Source organism: Brachionichthys hirsutus, unplaced genomic scaffold, assembly GCF_040956055.1.
Source record: "Brachionichthys hirsutus isolate HB-005 unplaced genomic scaffold, CSIRO-AGI_Bhir_v1 contig_330, whole genome shotgun sequence".
NCBI lineage: Eukaryota > Metazoa > Chordata > Actinopteri > Lophiiformes > Brachionichthyidae > Brachionichthys > Brachionichthys hirsutus.
Window position 1 is genome coordinate 205,411 of NW_027180340.1, and position 13,109 is coordinate 218,519.

Consider the following 13,109-nt stretch of genomic DNA (forward strand, 5'->3'; position numbering starts at 1 on the left):
AAGATAACTTAAAACTAATGCAATGAAACATAATAATAATTTTAAAAAAAATTAAGAGCAATCTCAGAATAAGAACATAAAATTTAAGGTGACAATAAAAAGATCAGAACTAAAATATAGCTAGGAAGAAAAACATCAAATCACTCCTAATTTGTTCATGTTAATTTGTTATGTCTGGGGTTATGCGCTACAGGAGGGTAAGGCTACGAATAAATATTCAAAGCACAGTGAATAGGAATGAGTCGCGGGCTGCAGTTACAAACCTGAATGTTGAATAAGTCGCACGCGTGAGCTGTTTGTCTGAACTTCACCGAATCATTCCCTCACTGGAGATCAGGGGAAATAAAATTGCCGCTAAGGGTTTAACGGACAGAACATGAGCTGCGTATTAAGAGAACAAGGCTCGGAAACATTCATGTCTCCCATATTTATATGATCAAGTGGCAGTTTAATCATTTAAGCCATGTAATGTCAAGTTTATGGTTTCCTGCCGCGTATTAAATAGAAGCAGCTCCTCTGAAGATGATAATCACGCCAGGCATGCAGTACAGAGCACGCCCGGACACACCGGACAGTTAGGCATGACTCACAATGGAAGACTACAATAATGCCTGCGTTGTTCTTTTTACTGGATTCCAGTTCAATCTGTGTCATGGTGACAATAAATAGATGTAAAAAATGCTGTACGATTCAACTAAGGGTTACAGTCAAAGTTGGTTTCTTCCAACCATGACTTTGTTCTGTCCCTGACTGTTATTGTACTCAAAGGAACCCTGCAGTTCAGAACTCAGGGGGGCATTGGGCTTCTTGACAAAGGACTCTTGTATCCTTTCAGAAGACAGCGTGAGGCCGCAACCTTTTGTTTCCCTCGGCTCAGCTTCAAACGTCTGCTCGGACTCGACCTCCACTCAACGTCAAAATAAAAGTGTGCACCAATTATTTTTTTGTTGTGTGTCTGCTTTGCTGCAGGGTTAGGGCTGTTGTGCCATAGTCGGAGCATAAATCAAGCAAAGTTCCACTCTGAAACGACACAAACACATAAAAGCACAGGGAGCAGAGGGCACCAGCTGGGGGGGGGGGGGGGGGGGGGGGTGTCGGTGAGGTTATGACCGATTTAATTTTGAGTTGGAAAATTAGAGCGGGAAAAAGTAAATAAAAAATAAGATAAAGAATAAACTGTGACAGCAGCTCCTCTTTACAAGATAAGTAATGTAAAGATAATAATATGAAAAATACATAAATTGAGTCATAGAGATTTTTTTTTAAGTTCCAGTGCAGGCTTATGGCACTGAACATTGTGACAATGTCCAACAATTACAAAGTCTGTAAGTAAGCCCATATTGTCATGAATTTAAGGAGTCTTATTTTGAAGGTTTGTTGTTGATGCGTTTGTATTCCAGTTTCCTGTTTTATTTTATAAGTTGATTCCTATGCATTGTTCTTTGGCTTTGTATTTGTGTTTCTCTCTTTCCTTGTTTGATGTTCTGCTGTATGGATCTTTGCACTTTAGCCTTCTTCTTCTGTCATTTCTTTTGTTTATTGTGTTTTGTTCTTTGCTTTGACTGCTTTCTGTTTCTTCGCTTCCATCATTTCGATGCTGCAGCCTGCAGTGCACTGCCCTCCGAGGTTTGACCATGAAATGTTTATTCGTTTTTCAACCATTAAACATCTTACTGCACTCTCCATGTGTTTCTGCCGTTCGTGTGCTGCAGCTTGAATGACTCAGGCAGGACAAATGGACACCAAAAGGGGGCACCGTCTCACTGGTCCCAAGGCTTTTGCACCGGGCTGTGGCGCGTGTCTTCTGAACAGGGGAGGAAAGAGTAGAAAACATTTGAGACAAAGACAAAAAGTGAACTAGAATGGGATGATATTAAAATACATTTTTTCTCCTGGTTCTGGTCTTTGAGTGTTTCCTTCTCTATTTGTCCTGTAACAGTTTTTGCTTTTTTACTTCCTGTCTTATTGTTTCCCACCCCCTTTAGATTGCCTGATGATTTATGGTATTGTTGCTGAGATGGACAAAACATTTTTTTTTTCTCTCTCAGTTTGCTTGTTGTTTTTGAAGATTTTGGTTGATAAATCTATTAACTGCAACTCTGTCTTCCTTTTATCCTCACTATTGTTCTTGCAGATGTACAACCGGAGCTACCACGCTGGCCGGACCTTAATCTTTGTGAAATCCTACTAAGAAACAAGCAAAGAAGCACACCAACAAACAAACATACAAGCAAACAAACGAGCGAGGAAACACAACCTCCTTCGCTGTGGTTACGTACAGAATGTTCTCTCTGGGACAGCAAGGCTACAGCATCTGATGGGCTTGACTCACAGCTCTGTGAATCAAGCCAACTCTCAGTGCAGCCTCACAAACTCTGCCAGGAGCATCATTTCATTTTTAGATCGTAGCACATGAGAACAAACTAAAAGGCCTTATTATTCCTAATTATGACCACCATTCTGTTTTGGTACAGCCAAGTACAAATAACAACATTGATTACTTTTGATTCGATTAGTTTGTTTTTGACTGACCTGATTCAACCTCCAATGCATAGCTCTGATATTTAATTGTTAGCAGATCTCCACCAGCACAGCCCCCCCTACATTTTTCATTGGGAGACCACCAATGAACACAATTAAAGGAACGCACAGGGTCATTTAAGATGCAGCAAATTGTAACTTCACTAAATGAAAAATGTAAATAACGATCTTGGTTGGTTTCCGTCTGAATGTGCTCTTTACACGCTCAATAAAATGTATGTGTGGTTTTTCCAAGTGAATTTCACGATTTTATGAAAACGAATGTGCACGAATCGTTACATTGTTCCTTCGACTCGCAACGTTGGCGTAACTTCATTTCTCATGAGACGACTGCATGAATGTATTTCAGCATTTAAGCATTATGGCAATTTCCTGAGTGCCCCATTTATGCAGGTGTGAATGTTATTCATCGTCACAGCTCTGAAGAAATTTACTGCTCATAGAAAGCAGAGTATCTACATCCCATAATATTATGCATCTCATTTTGTAGTTGCAATGAAGCTTCAGTAGATTTCAGACAATGTGTTTCTCTGCCGGTCCAGCAGATGGCAGCCGCCACTCACACGCATGGCGTCGTGGTTAGCGCTGTTGCCTCCCAGCAATTTTGTATGTTCTCCCCGTGTCCGCGTGGGCTTTCTCCAGGTTCCTCGGTTTCCACCCACCGCCAAAAATACGCGATTTATTTGCATTGCTTGCTCCAAATTGTCCAATTGTTTTCTTGTTTTGAAGTGTAGGCTTCTGACATAAATGTGAGGGGAAACTCGACAGACCAATTTGCTCTTGTTTGTCAGATGACATTTCCAGTCAAGCCAGGGGCAGGGAGTTCGTTGATAGTAGGGAAGCCCCTACTATACTAATTATAGTCTGGGGGCTATCAAACATTACCCATGTTAGTGGCAACACTACACGATCGATCGTTAGTTAATATTTAATTGACAATATGTCTTGTCAATCACTTTTTGTCGGAGGACGTGGCTCATTTGGTGGTTTGGGGATTTTTTTTAATGGTTGAATTTTTATGTCTGTTGGAGAAAGTTATTCAACAAGATCTCTTTCAGGGAGAAGAGACTGCAAACTGGATATCTTGAAATGAAGTCCTATCACTTTCCACAGCAAATCAACATATGCTAAAATGCGGACTTTTGATTTGTTTTCAAGCTCTTGTTTTTCATGTTGCCATGGCAACAACTCGCATCATTTTTTAAGAGAAGCATTTATTGGTGCGCATCTGTTCTTTCCAATATTTCTTTTAATCTCTTCCAGGAATGATTTGGACGGTAACTCCATATTTGTAATTGCCACAATTTGTTTCTGATGGACGAAACTAAAAGTGCTACATTTGACTTTGCGTGGCGCCATGTTGAGGATTATTTCACTGCTAATTCTTTTTAATTGAGTTCATGACATATTCTAATTAATCATGGTAGACAAAAATCCATGTCTTTAGAGTACAGACTAGAGAACCTTCCACTACCAAACAACATCGTTCTCACGTCAGACGTTGGCAGGCATGGCGGATGCTCACTGCTTCAAGGTCCCCTGAAGGCTAGCGAGGTCGCCTGCGTTTCTCAGTTAGCGATCTGTCAGGTACGATAGAGAATGCAGGATGTAATTAAGGTGCTGCAGCCTGTTCTCTCCTCAAGTTGCCTCCTGTTAGACTGGACTGTCAACTCTTCAGACCCCATTGGACACCTAAAGTCACGTCAGTATTTTGTTGCCTGTAATTTTACGATGATACTTGAAATCTAAGTCACATGACTGAGGGAGGGGCAGAGTCTCACTCCAAATGGCATTTTAGCTAAGGGGTCCGCCGTGGTTTAAAATGTGACCTGTTTCCTTCAGGCGTTCGAACTGATAATCCTGGCAGGACGAAGTTAGAAGCAGGACCGTACAGACTATTTATGTTACCTCAATCAGGCTCACGGTTGCTGACTGTTATATTAAACTTAAAGGTACTTTTGCCTCATTTGCATGCGTTTGTTTAAAATACCTGAGGTGGGATTTGGGATGATAATCCCGAAGAGAACTTGGTCAACAATTGCGATATCTTTACTGCCTTTGCTGTTGCTATAAATGTACATCTCTGCATATGCATGTGTTTTCCCCTATACATGGTCCATTTGTGTTCGAAATGTGTGTTTGTGTAATTTTGAGGTTTATTGCTGAAACATGTTACACAATGCCTCAAACAGAAATACACTCATCGTCAATGGAAAAAAGTAGGCATGGGTTTGGATTACAACAACCTGACTCTTTGTAAACAGTCCCTGCCCATGGCATCTCAGTTATTTCGCCAGATTGCCCATAGAAGAAAGAGACCCATGATGGGAAAAAGGCTAAGCCTGGGCAAATGTCCAAATAAAACGGATTAAGTGGGATTCAAACTGTCAAAGCAGTGGAAAATCCATCACAACATCCCACATCAAACCGTCGTCTAGGAGCGTAGGACTCTGTAGAGTCAACTCTTTAATGCTGCTTTAATGCTGGTCATTCACCAGGACCCACCCACCCATCCATCCGTCCATCCATCCATCCATCCATCCAGCTATCCATCTTCTTGAAGATGAAACAATGATCATTGGCTCTTCTTCAGCTGTCGGTGCCTATCCCAGTTTGGCTATGGGCAAAAGGCAGTCACCAGAACCAAAATTTTAAAATTCGTATATAAATATAAACAGTGCATTTAAAAATCTAGTTGTGTTGATCACAATAATATACTGTGGTTAATCAGGATTAATTGTAATTTGACACATTAATGTTTTGTTTGCTTGAGGGATAAAACAAATGCAAATGATAACGCATTTTATTTTTTATTTTTGTTCTTTATAACATCTCAACTAAATTTTTGTCATTTTGTTTTTTCCTATATACGATATCCAAAATGAATTGCGGACATAACTAGCGTAATGGAAAAATGGCATCTATACTGTATAATGTCATACCAGTCAAGTCACAGTCGATTTTACTTTCATTGCCCAGCTTCTCATGAGGCATAATTTATTGTTCTCATGTTGAGAGAAGAAAAAAAAAACACAAAAATATATTGTGAAGTTGTTTGTGACCCAATTTTCTTTCTTTGGCACAGATTTTACAGAACAATCAAATATGTAAACAGCGTGTACAACGTGTAATAAAGCAAGAGTCCGTCCCATTTATCACAGAGTAAACAAACTCTTGAGATACAAGCATTCCAACAAAGGCATGGTTGGAACATTCCCGCAGATAAGACCTGCTGTTCTAAGTTACACCTCCATAACTGCCAAGTAACCTGTTCTCTGACTCATGATGTTTTTCCTGTGCCCTTCTATTCTGACCCGCCCCTTCCACGCGGCTCCCTGTACTCTGCACACAGTTCCTCAGCGACATCCTGTCCTCATGCGACCTGGTCGTCCTGTGCAATCTCTACTTCCACGCCTGTTGCCTCCTGCTGCTCCTCCTGAGTGTCGAGGCGAGAGCCTTCTGTTGGGTGAAAAGACTCTCTCGTGGTAACTGTACCGCTGTTGCTCACATTTCACAGTACTGTGTAGCTGGGATTAGACTAATGAGTGTAACAGAAACAAACAGAGATGCCCTCTTTTTGTTGCACCTTTGGATGTTCGTTTGACTAAAAGGAACAAAAAAAACAAATATGAACTTTGTTTCGCGCTTGTTATTTTTAAGTGCAGGATCAAACTAGAAAAGTACTCAGAGAGTGCAGACCTCCGCCAAGCAGCTCATTCCCCTCCTAATTAGAGTTACGCCGTCCACATGGTGATCTGGATCATTATGAAAAGGTTCTAAATTGTTCTTGGTATCTTTATACACCAACCAAACGTAAAAGTGAATCGGAGCTGATTTTTAACTGATTTTTTAATCCGTAAATGGGGTTTTCAATGTTAAAATATAATATTTTTGACTGACTCCATTCTGGATCCGATCCGGATGAAATTCGTCGGTGAGATAGAGGCCCCCACATTACTGTGTCAAATTTCAATAAACATCGGTCAATAATCATGTCACGCCTCGAGGCGGGCCGGGGTCATTCCCTGACTGTCCCTCCATGTCTTCACCTCACAGAGCTCCAGCAATCACTAGATTCCCATCACCTGTGTTCCTGCCAGCACCTGCAACCCATCCCCAATTAGCCAGCACCCTATTTAGACCCGGTTCATGCCATGCCTCGCGGCCGGGTCGCCAGTGATGTTTCCACGCGTTCCAGCACCCTTCCCGCACCTGCCTCCCCGTTACCGACCTTGCCCGATCCCGGAATCCCGTCATAAATAATGCTAAAAGGACTGTGAAAAGATAGATGTTGTCTCTGAGAAGCCAGTTTTCATCGGAGAAAGCACAAGACACTGTTAGCCTCATAATGATTACTTCTGTGCTTGAAACCAAAACCCTCGTTCTCACTAAGAAGTCCAACCCTAACCCTCGGCTTTGGCGGTTGTGTTGGCAGTTTTTCTGTTATTTTAAGTAAATGTATAATAAAGACACATGATCACGTAAGATTGGTCTTTAATTATTTTACCAAGGCCTTGGGGCTTCAGTCACACAAGCAGAAGTCCGCTTGCCTGACGATACTCATTTCAAAGCACCGACTCTTTCAGTACAGCAGATTTAATTCTCTATTTTTCTGGGCAACATTACCAACTTATGTGATGCAGTAAAGAAAAAAAAAGCCAACGTCCCTGAAGACGGGCGGTGTGGCCTATCGCTTCTGCTCTTGCGGACAAAGGACGCTGGTGATCCGAGGTGATGTACCAGTGTGCATCGAAGGCTCTGTGCAGCCGCAGCGGCCTAAACTGATTAGTTTGAGAGAGACTACATGACGGTTGCTTAGTAACTACAAACCTACTCAAATACTTGAGGAGCATAAAGGACGGGGTTAAATATTGTGTTTTGACAGTGAACAGTCAGAAGGGCTTTGTTTTGCAACCTTAGCAAACCTTGAACTACATAAACGTTATAGGTGGCACACACAGAATACATGAATACACAGCAATCACCTGACGGTGTGTTTGTGTCTGTATGTCCCACGTGAGACATGTTTATTCAGTGACTCTGTATACTGGACTTTTGCCACATTTGGTGGTTTTTGGTGTTTTTCCAATTCTTGGGTTGTCCTTGTCCTTGTGTTTGCTTCTCTTGTGTTTGCTTCTCTTCAGCATCAGTTTTTGTGTTTCATTGGTTCTGCTGATTTTGGGGGGGAATATTTTTTCCCCATTTCTCAAATTTGGACATAAAACGTTTTGGACTTGTTGACAAAAACTTGATAATTTGATCAAACGAATTGCGTTATGATTCCTCGGAAGTGGAAGTGAATGGAAGTGAGGGACTGATGGGGTTATTTGCATATTTTCAATTGTTTAGTGTAACTTATGGAAAATAACTCACTCCTTTTTTGTTGAACAAATCACACACGTGTTATCAAGACAGGAAGACAAGGCCAACAATTTGAATGACCCACGTCTAAATATTTTGGACAGTCCAGATTACGGACTCGGCTAGGAGCAGAGACATGTTGCCTTATTTGGCAGAATTTCAATGACTTGCAGCAGGACTAATAACTTATATATATATATATTTAGCATTATATTATATTATTATATCTAGTTAGAAGCTAAACTGGAGCCCTAATGTTTTCTTTTCTTGAAACTCCACACAGACACGTTATGTCTTCTCATAAACATGTTGAGTGCATTGCATCCTTTCATTTATGACACCAACATTCAGTGGAAAAACTGTAAGATGATATTCTCTGTAAAAAGAGTTTAAGCTAATCAGGGACTGTGCACACAGAAATTAGATCATCCTGCCAGGTCAGGTTTTGACTGGAATGGGATTTGCATGTCAGAGTGAGACTGCGCAGAGTCAGGAGACAAAACCACGTGTTATCATTTAGCTGGGTTTTGATGCCTTAGGTTGCCCATTCAACATTCTCATCTGAATGACATCCAGTTAATTGGAGAAAGAACACACCTTCAATTATTGAACTTTCATCGGCAACAATGAGGGAGCATCTTTTTCTATTGTACAATTTGAGATGCATGTCAGACGTAACAGGAAGTACTTTATGCAAACTTGGACACAGGGCTTTTATTTTCAGATGTCAGACTTGTTTTTCTTCTGCTCTATTACAGGACATCAGTTAAACCACTTCATCCTTCCACACCAACCATCACAAATGGTTCATTTAGGAGAATGGCATCAATATACTTAATTATATTTTAATGCAGGTTCTAAATAAAAAAAATTAATATAAATTAATGAATGTTGTTATAATGTAATAATAATCACAGTAATGATATATATATATAAATGTGTAACTTGCTTTAATTGAAGTGTTATACATCACATTAAAAGCAGTATACTATAAAGTCATAATATTAAAGTGACAGATATGAGTAGAGACATATCAGGTCTCAAACACAGCAGTGAATGAGTGTTAAGCTTTGCTCTAAAAACCTTAACTGAACACCCACGTCTTATGTCAACAGGTAACTTGTTCCACAGGATTGGTGCGTGAAATGAAATGGCACGCTCAACTACAGTCTTTCTGCCGTCCCCTGGGAGCGCAGCTCACGTGAAGGGATGTACATTTTGACCATTTCTATTATTTTACAATTAGTTATCTGATGAAACCAGCTCTACAGCCCCCCCACCAGTATTGTGTAGGACCAGCTGCCAACCCACCCCCTCATGGCCCCTCCTGCTGCCCAGCCTCATGGCCTCCCCAGAGACAATTATCCACAGTGCCCCATGGTTTCAGCCCGTCTGTGCACCAGAACCTCAATTCTTTCCTTTTGTCGAATCCGTGGCCAGGTAGCCTGGTGGTCCTGCTCCCGCTCCCCCGTCCAGTGGGTGGCAGTCTGACCGATGGCTTCTGTTCCTGTTGCACAGTCAGGGGGAAAAACCTGCCCACTACTCTTGATCTCATTGTCTAGTTGGGTGTGGATCTACTGACTGATCCTACTCTCTGTATCTTCAAATACTAGAGAGTATAACTATATATATGTAACTATGTTGTTGGGTAAAACCAGTGTCATCATTTGTTTTCTTGTCCTTTCTGACTTTAAGATGATGGTACATGGTGTTCCTGTATCTCAGCAATAGCTTTGATTACCAAAGACACACGCACACACACACAAAGGTTTCATCATCACTGCTAATCTTTGAACTGCAAATGCAGTAATTCAGTATTTTATTTTACTATTTTTCAAGACATATGAGGCTTTAAAATGTTTTTTTTGCAAAGGAAGTAGAAAAAAATACCAAAAAGGACAAAAAAAAAGGCTATTTCATATAACAGATTTGAAACCTTTATCCAAATTAATTTTGAAACTGTAATTAGCCTGTAAAAGGGATAAGCCCGCAAATAGTCAGAAATCACTTCTTATATTTCCAAGAGTTGTCAAGAGAAAACTCGAACCTTGACGTAATTAATATTTTTAGTTTTAAAACTAGTGGGAGGTTTACACGGGGGGGGGGGGGGGGGGGGCAATTCGGTGACTGACTTATCAGGCATTCACGGTCTGCGTGCGCACAGCGCCCCCTGGTGGCTACAGAGGCTCCTGCGCTCGTTACAGCCCAGCAGACGAAATGTTTTCTTTTCCTTTCTTTCAGAACAAGTTATAATGAACCCACGCACGCGCCTCACGCACGCGCTAAACGCATCGGTCAGCTGTCCGGTCTTACCGGCCGACGCGCACGGGTGTCAGTGCACTCAGGTGGAGGAGAGGTGATCCCCACCGTGTGGGTGGGCGGGCGGTGCGGGAACAAGAGGCGTGCTATTCTTCTTTCTCTTTTTTTCTTTTTTTTTTTATTCAAATGCTTGCTGAACTTATATAAAGCGCGTCTTGCGTGCGTCAGATAGTTTATCCAATGGGTAAAGGTTACTGAGTTGTCTCTTTAGCCGCCCCCCCCCCCAGTCGCATCATAATGGCAGGGGGGGAGATGATGCACAATGCTGGCCGTGTCCAAACGGCGAGCGCGCTGAAGCGCGCAGCCATGTGCCTGATGCTGCTGCCCCGCTTCCTCCTGACCGCCGTCACGCTGTGGCTCCTGGATTTTTTGTGCATACGGAAAAAAGTGTTGCTAAAAATGGGAGCGCAACGGGACGGCCCGGACGACCCGCCGGTGTGCGTCTCAGACTCCAACAAGATGTTCACCGCGGAGTCCCTCAGGGCCGTGTGGTACGGCCAGAAATTAGACTTCCTCAAATCCGCCCATCTCGGTTGCGCGGCGCCCAACACCGAGGTGATGTCGGTGCAGGAGCGGACGCGGGTTCGGATCCTGGACTGCACCAAAGGGAAGAGACCGCTCATCCTCAACTTTGGCAGCTGTTCCTGACCGCCGTTCATGACGCGCCTGGCCGCGTTCCAGCGCGTCGTGACCCAGTACGCGGACATTGCGGACTTTTTAATTGTATATATTGAGGAGGCGCATCCGTCAGACGGCTGGATGAGCTCGGACGCGCCGTATCAGATCCCCAAGCACCGCTGCTTGGAAGACAGGCTGAGAGCCGCGCAGCTGATGCTCGCGGAGACGCAGGGCAGCAACGTGGTGGTGGACAATATGGAAAACTCGTCCAACGCCGCGTACGGAGCGTACTTTGAGAGACTTTACATCGTGAGGGACGAGAGAGTGGTTTATCAGGGGGGGAGAGGACCAGAGGGATACCGGATATCTGAGCTCAGAAACTGGCTGGAGCGTTACCGGAACGATCTGGCGCGCTCCCGAACGGCGGTGCTCCAAGTGTAGTTTAAAGATGACGCGCTGCGCATTCTGTTTAAATGTTCAACTCACAGTGCAAACATACTCAGACGCTGCTGTCTGACCCAATAGCCTAAAGGCGTCATATTAAAGCCCAATTATTGGCTGTCAGATTGCTGATGGGGATTGTTTTGGGTGCTTTTTGTTATATTTTTATTTTATATTTGTAATGTTTCGTATGATGGAAGAGTCTTGAATCTCTTGAAAGTGAACATTCCATTTTTCCATAACAACAGTGCGTGCGCGTTCCGGCTGATACCTCACCCCGGTGTTCCTGTGAAGTTCGGTTTTTAAAAGGCGCAGCCAGAGAACCGACACTGATGTTTCTGACACCGGGAGCGGGTCCGTATTAGCAGGACGCCTTCCAAACAATGTATTTGGAACGATGTACAAATTAAATAAATGTCAGATCACACAACTGATTTATTGTTGAATTATGGACCAAAAACTGAGATTCACGCTTTAATGAGATGCACACTGTGTGCGCGTGCGTGTGGGTGTTGTTCTTTAGCATATAGCAAACTATGCAGTGACTGATTTGTGAAATATTTTCTCTTCAATAACCCACATTATGTCATCATATGTGTAAAATGTTGTATTTACTTCAAGCAGAACCCAAGTCAGTTTTATTTTGAACATAATAAACATGAATCGTTCAAAAATAAGCAAGCAAAGGTTAGAAAAGTTCGGATTATCACAAAAACGTCCCCGAATTTGACAGCAAATGAGTCATTCTGTTCAAAATGGTTTAACAGCAGTTCTCTCCATAGAATTTAAATGCTCCTTTAGCAACAGCTGATGTGATGGTGTGAGTCACAGCATGACTGATCTGACTCAGGATCTGATATAAGTTGGAGTTTGGAGAAACGCACGTGCAGCCACAAGCAATAGATCAAAGATAACATGCTGGTCAGGAACATCCTCTTATGTTATCTTTGCTGGGGGCACGGAATACTATAGTACAGTAAGCTGATGAGGTTGTGGATTATTATCTTTTACACACTGATGACTCACTTTTTCATCATTTCTGGAATGCCGCTTCTTCTCGTCCTCCTATGTGTGTATACACACAAAATTCATTTGATATCAGCCTACTAACTTTTTTTTTTTACAATCTAGTTTGGTGTGGGGTTATTCCACGGATCTTCTGAAAGGATTTGGGATTTTTCAAGTTCCCCAGCTCTTCGTGTAAACCTGTTCCTCTGTGAAAGAGGCTATACCTCGCAATTGTGAGCCTGTTCTTGAGATTAGCACCCGCTCTGAGGAGAGGGTCCTGACTCCAGTCAACAAAATGAATTTGACTTTTCCAGGTATCAAGATTCATTCAAAATAAGCTGATGAGAATGATAGATGTGAAAAAATAATAAAAGTTTTGTTCTTCCCATCTTGAGCTGTTGAAAGGCGCTTCCAATCCCACATTAAAAAAACATCTGTGAAAGTCAGCTTTTAAATGTGAAATAAATCTGGGTGAAATTTAAAGACTGCAAAACATGTGTGAGTGACTATAGGATCAAACACACTTGTCATAGTCCCGTGCAAGCACTCCCTTAAGAGGACGCTTTGCTACTGTTCAGTGCCATCACATGTATGAGCCTGGATAATTTAAGGCAACTAAATTATATATAAGGTGCTTTTCTAAAGGTATAAGGTATAACTCTCTACCGGTTATTTAGAACTGAAGAAAAGTCTTGGATGAGAGGTGAAAAGTCTTCAGTCAAACTTGAACAAGTTCAATTGGTTCTTTGATTTTGCTCTTCGTTACTTCTCGAGCTACACAGAGCAGATAAAAAAAAAACAGGCAGGTCAAAACACAGGAG

The 13,109-nt window shown here is 42.2% G+C and overlaps 1 protein-coding gene across 1 annotated transcript; it reads left to right on the plus strand.

Moving 5' to 3' along the window:
• The first annotated feature begins 10,473 nt into the window (after window positions 1-10,473).
• LOC137913713 (thyroxine 5-deiodinase-like) lies at window positions 10,474-11,280 on the plus strand. The gene has a single exon (XM_068757344.1). The coding sequence runs from the start codon at window positions 10,474-10,476 to the stop codon at window positions 11,278-11,280; it is 807 nt and encodes a 268-aa protein (XP_068613445.1).
• Window positions 11,281-13,109: the final 1,829 nt, after the last annotated feature.